The sequence below is a fragment of the Nicotiana tomentosiformis genome, chromosome 1 (genome assembly GCF_000390325.3).
Source record: "Nicotiana tomentosiformis chromosome 1, ASM39032v3, whole genome shotgun sequence".
NCBI classification, from domain to species: Eukaryota; Viridiplantae; Streptophyta; class Magnoliopsida; order Solanales; family Solanaceae; genus Nicotiana; species Nicotiana tomentosiformis.
This window is the reverse complement of record NC_090812.1, coordinates 131082686-131092044: the sequence shown is the minus strand read 5'-3', so window position 1 is coordinate 131092044 and position 9359 is coordinate 131082686. Positions and strand designations below refer to the sequence as shown.

Genomic DNA, 9359 nt, shown 5'->3' with positions numbered 1-9359 from the left:
TGGCACAGAAGAAGTTACTAATTTTGATTTTTTATATTGTCTCTTTGCTGATAGTGAACCAATGAACTTTGATGAAGTGTTACAGACAAAAGGTGGAGACAAGCCATGGAGGAGGAGATCAAGTCAATAGAGAAGAACAACACTTGGGAGTTAACAACTCTTCCCAAGGGTCATCGTGCAATTGGAGTAAAATGGGTATACAAGACAAAGAAGAATGTTGATGGAGATGTGGAGAGATATAAGGAACGACTTGTGGCTAAAGGCTAAAAGGAAAGGCAAGGCATTGACTATGAAGAAGTTTATGCACCTGTTGCCCGCATGGAGAATGATTCATTTGCTTATCTCTTTGGCGGCGCAAATGAAGTGGAAGATCCATCACTAGACGTCAAGTCAGCCTTTTTGAATGGCTATCTTGAAGAAGAAGTCTATGTTGAACAACCATTGTGCTTCGTGGTAAAAAACCATGAAGATAAAGTGTTGCAGTTGAAGAAAGCTTTATATGGATTAAAGCAAGCCCCACGAGCATGGAATAGTTGCATCAACAAGTATTTTCAAGACAATGGGTTTACTCGTTGTCTCCATGAATATGCTCTTTACCTTAAAGTTCATACAAATGAAGATATCTTGCTTGTTTGTCTTTATGTTGATGATCTTATTTTCACGGGTAATAACCCAAGTTTGTTTGAAATTTTTAAGAAAGATGTGTCTCGTGAGTTCGAGATGACAGACGTAGGGTTCATGTCATACTACCTGGGCCTAGAAGTGAAGCAGATGGAGGATGGAATTTTCATCTCTCAAGAAAGCTATACGAAGGAGATCTTGAAGAAGTTCAACATGCTCGATTGTAATCCCGTGAACACACTGATGGAGAGTGGGACAAAATTGTCCAAGTTTGATAAAGGAAAAAATGTTGATCCCACATTTTTCAAAAGTCTTGTGGGAAGTTTGAGATACTTGACTTGTACCAGGCCAGACATACTCTTTGTAGTTGGAGTAGTAAGCCGCTTCATGGAAGCTCCTACCTCCACCCATTGGAAAGTCACTAGAAGAATTCTTCGTTACCTAAAAGGTACGATTGACTATGGGACATTTTATTCTTGTTCTAGTGATTTCAACCTTATGGGATTTTGTGATAGTGATTATGCGGGAGATATTAAAGATAGAAAAAGCACAACTGGTTTTGTGTTTTTCTTGGGTGATTCTGTTATTTCTCGGAGTTCAAAGAAACAGTCCATAGTTACTCTCTCGACTTGTGAAGCCGAATGTATAGCACCAACATCATGTACCTGTCATGCTATTTGGCTAAGAAGATTATTGAAGGAGCTCAATTTGCCACAAATTGAAGCTACAGATATTTGTATTGATAACAAATCTGCACAGGCACTTGCCATGAATCCGGTGTATCACGATTGAAGCAAGCATATAGATACAATGTATCACTTCATCAGAGAATACATTGCCAAGAAGGAAGTCGAGCTCAAATATATGAAGTCTCATGACCAGGCTGCAGATATCTTCACAAAACCTCTCAAGTTCGAAGATTTTCATAGGTTTTGATCAAGACTTGAAATGATCAAGAAAATTCAAAATTAAGGGGGGAGATTTGTGGGACTCGTAAAGGAAATAATGAAAGGATTGAAAAAGTTGCAGAGTGGGCGGCTGGACAAATTTGCCAAGTTGGGCGGCTGTTGAATGAGCAAATTTGATTCGTTGAGAGGTTGGCAGGTTTGCCTATAAATAGAGATTCTTCCCTCTATGTTTAACACACCAAAAATAAAGAGAAGCTAAGTAGAAAGCAAAGCAGTGGGAGTAATCCACAGATTGTTATCTGTGAGAGAAATACTGAGTGGCAGTATTATTGTAGTGAGGTATTTTAAAATAAAGAGTGTTATTTCTTTCGAAGTTGTAGTAGTCTGTTGACACTACTAAGTTGTAATATTATAGTGATAATATTGCTCCGCTCAGGTATTGTATTTTACCCCGTTAAAAGATTTGGTGTTATTATTACTCTCTTATGTTATTATTATTTGCCGTGGATATTATTCCTTGGAGGGATATATTTATTTAACCAACATTTGCCTTATGCCTTCTTTCAGATTTGCTAGGTACATTCCTATGCACAAACTCAAACAACAGCTTATGTAAGAGAGCCATATCCCTTTTTAGCACCTTTCTTGGTTTCTTTTTTCTCTTTCCATGGTAATTGCTAGGTGATTCTCAAAGGAGTCACCCCTGCTTCTCTGTCTGGCCAAGATGCCCTAATATACTCACAGTACCATACATATGCACTCCTAGTTATCTCTCCCAGTTTCACATCACTAAATACAATATCAGTGCCATCCTGTCGTCATATTGTAGTGAATAAAGAATTCTACAAGCTCATGAGTGCAGGAGTATCTATCTTATCTCAGAAATAGATTTTTGCATCGTTGTTTCTCCGATTTTGTCACCAAATCTTTCATGCCAATGGAACTGGGGTAGTGACTGTTTTTCCTTTCATAATATTCGCTTTGCAGAAACCTCGTGCCACAATCATAATAATATCACAATAACCGCATGGCAGAAACCTCGTGCCATAACCTCTGTTCATATCTGAGAACCATATTCATGAATATATGCATATGAATAAGAGATAAGTATACATAATGCACTTGGACAGAGAAATTATCATGCATGAGTGTATGTATGTGTACACGAGATGATCTCTAGGTTGGGTGTATACCTATATGTACGTATGATTACGGACCAATATGTAGTACGTCATCCAAATAATCATCATGCCCAAATAAGTATCAAAAGCAAAATTATAGTCTTTAATGTGGATATGGAACTCAAGTAGTCATATAATAATTTGAGACATAACACGAGAATAACAAGTATAGATATGTGTTCATAATATACGTGTAACTACGTTTAAATCAAGTATATCAATAATCTCGAGAATAACTCATCATGCTCAAAATAAGGTATCATTAACCTAAACATTGACTCTAGCATGGCTCATTATTCTCACGTAGTCATTCAATCAAATAAAATATATAACAAATAGAGCACACAACCAAACAAGGCATAAAATAATCTAGACTCTAGCCTGAACATGAATAACCATGTCATATGCATATATTCTCATCACCTCGCATATACATAACACCCGCATGTAGAAAATAATATCATTTATTAGGAAAAAATTCCCTAAAACCAAAGTTAGGCAAGACACTTACCTTATCTGACTAGTCTTCAGCCTCAAATCTCGTCAAAACTGTTACACCCCATACATGAAAATTAAAGATTTGTGAGTTTGGTCTTAGCCCGGCCAACCGGCCCGCGATACATGGGGGGGGGGGGGGATTACACCTTTTACTAGGCTTGCGCCATCTATACCACCGGGTGGTGTAACTGGGGCGGGGTGAAGCATTTTGTATGTGGAGCGGCAGAATTTTCTAAGCATACATTCATGTTTCATGGTTATAGCAGTGTACGCCCATGGTGGCCTATCTACGGTATCTAGGTGAAACTTGTATAATGTTATGCCGTTTATTTATGCATGTTATCCATTTTATACACTCAGTATATCTTTCTTATTGATGCCCCTTTTCATTGGATGATGTGCTTATGTCCACGGGCACAAATAGACCCGGTGATGTCCCTCCTTAGTAGGGTGTTTGTTCAGTTGTTGGTCATGCACTCCACTTATTCGGAGTAGCTATTCCGAGGTCAATAGGTATCAAAATGCATGTTCTAGTTGTTTTAGGTACGGTGGGGTCCTGTCTCGACTAAGTTGTGTACATGTATTACGTTTTGAAACTCTTAGAGGCTTGCAGACTAGATTAGTGGTTGGGGATATGTAAAATATGGTTGTGACTCTGATGGAAACAGATGCATATGTGTATGTGTAAATTTATCAATGCTAAAGTCTCTTCCACAGTCAGAAGTGTACGTTTTAAATTCTGGCATTATTACGTGGAGGCCTTGTCGGCCCAGATTCTATGCTAAAAGGGGTCTAAGCATGGACATTGGTTCCCACGGGTCTTCGGGCGTCGTGTGCCGGTCGCACCTCCCAAGGTTGGGGTGTAACAAAAACGTTTCTCTATCCCTCCAATCACTCAATTCTAAGAAAAATATCATCCAAGAAAGTCAATAGTGCTATAGGAAGCGATCCCAATCCATAAAGCTTTGATCTTTGAAGAACCCTAAAATATTCAACAAAATTCAACCCGGGCCCGCATGCCTGAAACTCGAAACCAATACCAAATTTCGATAACTGATAACGTACTGAGTCCAAATATATAATTAGTTTCCAAATATGGATCCATATCTGTGGTCAAATACCCAAAATAAACTTTCTTAAAGCGTAGATAAAACCCCAAGATTTCCCTTTAAAATTCTATATTTTCGGTATTAAAGATCCATGTAGATTCTTAAAATATAATTACAAATAGGTAGAAATCACTTACCCTCTTGTCTTATATGAATATCTCCGTAAATAATCGTCCCTCTTCAAGTATAGGGTTAAACATATGAGAGAATGAGCTAAAATCCCTAAATGAGCACTTAAATACACTGTCCAGAGATACACATTACGATCACGACACAACCCCGCAATCACGAAGGCCAAACCTGCCTCTAGCTCCAGCTCCAGCTCCAGCTCTTTTTCGCGAATGCGAAGACCACCACACGGATGCAACCAGGAAACCCACTAAGCCTACACGAACGCGAGAGTTCATCCACGAATGTGAAGGCCAACCTTCCGCCTAACTTCACATAATTGCAAATGTGATCTCCATAATGCAAATGCATAGCAGCATAGCACCTACACACGACTCATCGTGAATGTGACCATCCTGTCCATGAACGCATATAACAAAAGCCCCTCAGCCACAAATTACCATCCATGATCACGAGACATGCTCTGCGATCGCGATGAACTATTGACACTAGCAAATTTTGCAACTCCAAACATCACCAATATGATTAGAAACCACCTCGGATCACACCCGATCCCCTAGGAACCCATCCAATTATACCAACAAGTCCAAATACATTATCCAAACTTACAAAAAGGCTCAAAATACCACAAAGAACATCAAAACCAATAATCAAAGATCAGGTCATTCTATTAATTTTCAAACATCCCAACTTCGATGAATGCGTCTGAATCACACTTGGATATTCCGGATCACAATTAAAATTTTGCACACAAGTTTCAATCAACAAAATGAATCTCTTCAAGGACTCAAAACCACAATAGGATTCCGTTAACACCAAAGTCAACTTCCGGTCAAACCTATGAACTCTCCAATTCTTCAAATTGTTAACTTTCGACAAATAGAGACAAAACCTTATAGGAACATCTAAATTCCTAATATACTCCCATGTCCAAAATCACCATACAAACCTATTGAAACCATCAAATTTTAATTCTGAGGTCATTTACTCAGAAGACAAACATTGGTTAACTCTTCCAACTTACAGCTTTCATAATGAGAATCATTCTTCAAAACCAATCTCGAACCTCTCGAAAATCAAAATAAATCATATATGCAAATCATAATACATCATATGATGCCACTCAAGGTTTCAAATCACAAAATAAAATGCTATAACTCAAAACGACCGGTCAAGTCGTCATACCCCCCCTCCCCCCCCCCCCAAACTTAAATATACGTTCATTCTCGAATGCGAGAAGAGTCATTTCTAAGTTATCAAATCACTATATAAGCTCCTCATACACATACCCATGGGTGATCTCATGCCACCTCAAACCATATGAGCCCCCATTAACACAATTCTAACTGAAGATTCTTCCTTCAACCTTGGCCCATAAGACCTTGAACCAACTTTCACTATCTGAAGCTCCCTCCAAGATCTGGTTCTTGTACATATACATTGTATCAATCCCAAAAGGTGCATCAAGTCATAAACATACTTTCAAGGTGTAACCAATGATATATTCCATAGCTCACATACTCATAGCAATAACTGCTCATCACTAAACCTGGTACTGGTAATATATCGCATATCAAATAAAACTATGTTCTAAACCTTTGCAACACTGCTAACAACAAAATAAATATGTAGAAACTCATAACCACCCATCAAATCAATAGATCGTGGAGTTGTCTCGCCCAACAAGGACCATTGCCAATTTTGAGCTGACTATAACATTCTACTTCCAAACATACCTTATCTAAATCCGATTGTACTAATTCTAGGTCCAATAGCCTCGTCTCACCCAGTACAATTTGCTCCACCGACAGGTCACAACAAATGCTACCTAGAACCTTATATGACAAATTCTGTGCACCAACAAGTAACAACTCGAATGTGACCAATAATGAAAAGAGAACCAAATAAGAGAACTACCCAACAAGTTCAACATATATAAAAACAAAATAATAACGCTATTAACCCATCCCATGTGGGAGAAACAAAACACCCGAGATAAGTACAAAGGAGTCGTATCCCAACATAACACCATTGAAGTGTGCAACTAGATCCCACATCATACCGTTGCACCATGTAACTTGATCCAACATAACATTGTTGTGATGAGCAACACGATCCAAATAAATCAATCCACATGGGAATACTCATTGAGCCATAATTTTCATACTCACCAAACACACATGTACCAACAACAACCATGTAAAGTTCATACACATAACCATGGGGAGGTGGATAGCATAATACACTACAGAAAGGTAAGCATGATTAAGGTGCAATAAGCAAATCAACATCTTATGAGTCATCTCGCTCGTATATCATCAGCAGGTCTAAACAAGACCACAATATGCTTATGAATAATGAAGTAGCCGCACAACCCATCACAGCATAAAAGAGTAATACATAAAATAAATCAGATCATGAATAAGATCAATTCTACCCGATGAAACACCCATAGTAAATGCTATGCTGAGTAAGCAAATCAAATCTAGTGTAGAATACACATTCTCACTAGGCCTAAAAATAGGCCCCTAAACCGGTGCAAACCATTCTAAAATAGGTAAATAGCCTTCCAAAAGTCCACAGTGACCATATCCATAATTCATACAATTAATTGTCTAACCCTTAACACACTTTCACAGTCTGTAACCAAAGGGATAGTTTGTCTTTAAGAAGATCCAATCTCTAAATCTCATTAATACAAGAATCCCCATACACATATCTAACTCCCCCAATTAAATGACAGCCACATCATGCATACACAATCACCTTATTAGAAATACTCCCATAAATCCTCCTCATTGGGTAGCAAAAAATGAACATCGACGGTTACTAACCATGCAACTTCTGTAGTATTAGCCAAGCATATGCAAATCAATACACAATGCGTCTTCTATAACACACACCCTTCTCGGGAGACACAAAATAGTGCTAGCATTCTCTTAAACATCTGAAATCTCTTAGGATGTCTAGAACTCATGACCTTTCTTTCGAAATCGAATTGCATCCTTGTCCATTCAATCTCAATCCCACATGGCTCACCACATCTAACATGCTACAATATGAAAATACAAGAATTCTGTTATCAACCTGAATCAAAAGTAGGATGGTCCTCTTCCTCAACACTCTATCAACCAGAAACTTGCCACTCAACTCAATTAAGGAGAGAATCATAACACTTAACAAATTTTTCATACTCGTTGAAGAAATTATCCTCAAGTAGTGATCAAAACCATCATGAACTCTTTGAAACCTATTTCTACATAACCAAGCTATCAGAATTGAATCCCTCTAAATCAACCAAGCCTCGCAGGGCACCAAACCCAAAAGTACCTCAAACCAAAATGCTCGCCCAAATAGACCTTCAATGAATCTGAAGTTGTTCCTTTCATCTCTCTAATACTGCAATATAGAATCAATAATGATACAGAAATACTAGAAGTCTTGGTACCATCCAATGCAGATCTAGAATCTTTAGCCACACAACGAAATCCGGTAAATCGTTAAGTACCACCTCCTGAAACTTAAACCCAACAAAACCTTTCTCAAGAGTCATCCACTATGCTCAAATCTTGAATACATATCCAAATATTCCAAACGAATAGTGCTCCGTTAGCACATGAATACTCCAAAAAGAAGCAACCTCGTCCTTGAGCAACAGAGTGAACCCTTTTCCCTCGAATGCTACCTCCACAATGAATATCATCTAGAGTTATTCCACAATCTCCATATATCAATAAAGTATAGTACATCATGCACCTAGCAAATTCCTTGCTCAAATCCTTCTTGATGCCATCCTTCTCAAATCATAGCTAATCCACAAGCACATCCTAGTCCACGAACTATAATAACACATGCCTATATGACCTAATTATCAATTGTAGACTCCCACACTTAGTTTGAAGCCACAAACACATCATCTGATAACCTACTCCTTCTTAACTGCCATGATCTCGCGCTATTATCTAGCTGAATCTCCTCATAATCTCATGTAGTACTAGTCATCACACCTTCCAAATCATTTGCCGAGTGCATACTCATCCTCATAACAATCGAGGCAACTTCCTCAAGCTCTCCGAAATAGTAGTACATGCATTCTACTAGATAAAAGCAAAACTCTCCATAGAAGCCTCATAAGAATCACATTATCTCAAACCTTCTCGTAGTTGATAACCCCTATGGTATCTTCATATCGACATATTTCAATGACCCTACCATGGTCACAACCATTATGCAATCAATTAATCTTTCCGAGTCTACACGCGTCAACAAGATAAGGGATTCCACTTCATTCCACAGATGAACCACTGAAAGATCCACTAACACGTCCATATCTTAAGACCATACAACATATCGAGACTATAACCAAGCATCCAAGCCCTTCACATCCCAAGCAAATCCTTCTCATCACATCCAAACCATATAAGTGTAAACCTCAATCACATAGTTCTCATCACATAGCTATCTTGCTATTCACTGAGCCATCAGTCCTAACTTTAGGGACACTCCTGGATGTAATAGTCCAAAGGCATATACCCACACAACTGAATCTGTCGAGCCCAACCTGTGGTCAGACCTGGCCTCAAGTACTCTAGATTGGTTTGTCCCGCAAAATCGGAAAACATTTCGCACCCCATCCACGACATCACAGGCCATCGGTGCACAACTAATACCGAGTACTCAACATCACATACGAATCGAACAGAAAAAATCCGAAGATTTAGGCTTCAAGCTGAAACAAAGCCTCACGATAAAGAAAGAAAGAAAGAAAGAAGAGAAAGTTTCCTATATGCCTTGCAGTCTCTCGAAAATAAGTATGGATGTTATCTTACCGATTCACAAGCCCCTGCTAGATACTTGCTTATGACTCGTAGAACCTATGAACCTAGAGTTCTGATACCAACTTGTCATGACCC

The 9359-nt window shown here is 38.6% G+C and overlaps 1 protein-coding gene across 1 annotated transcript; it reads left to right on the top strand.

The window, feature by feature from the left end:
• The first annotated feature begins 318 nt into the window (after window positions 1-318).
• On the top strand, window positions 319-1413 carry LOC138909706 (uncharacterized mitochondrial protein AtMg00810-like). The gene is made up of 2 exons (XM_070200919.1): window positions 319-532; window positions 620-1413. Exons 1-2 carry the CDS (start codon window positions 319-321, stop codon window positions 1411-1413), a joined length of 1008 nt encoding a protein of 335 aa, XP_070057020.1.
• The last annotated feature ends 7946 nt before the right edge of the window (window positions 1414-9359 follow it).

What these genes read in the sequence shown, in the direction of transcription:
- LOC138909706 (XM_070200919.1), top strand. Translation starts at nt 319, where the DNA reads ATGGAGAATGATTCATTTGCTTATCTCTTTGGCGGCGCAAATGAAGTG. An exon ending in AGCCCCACGAGCATGGAATA is followed by an intron (nt 533 to 619) that starts GTTGCATCAACA and finishes ATACAAATGAAG; the next exon opens with ATATCTTGCTTGTTTGTCTT.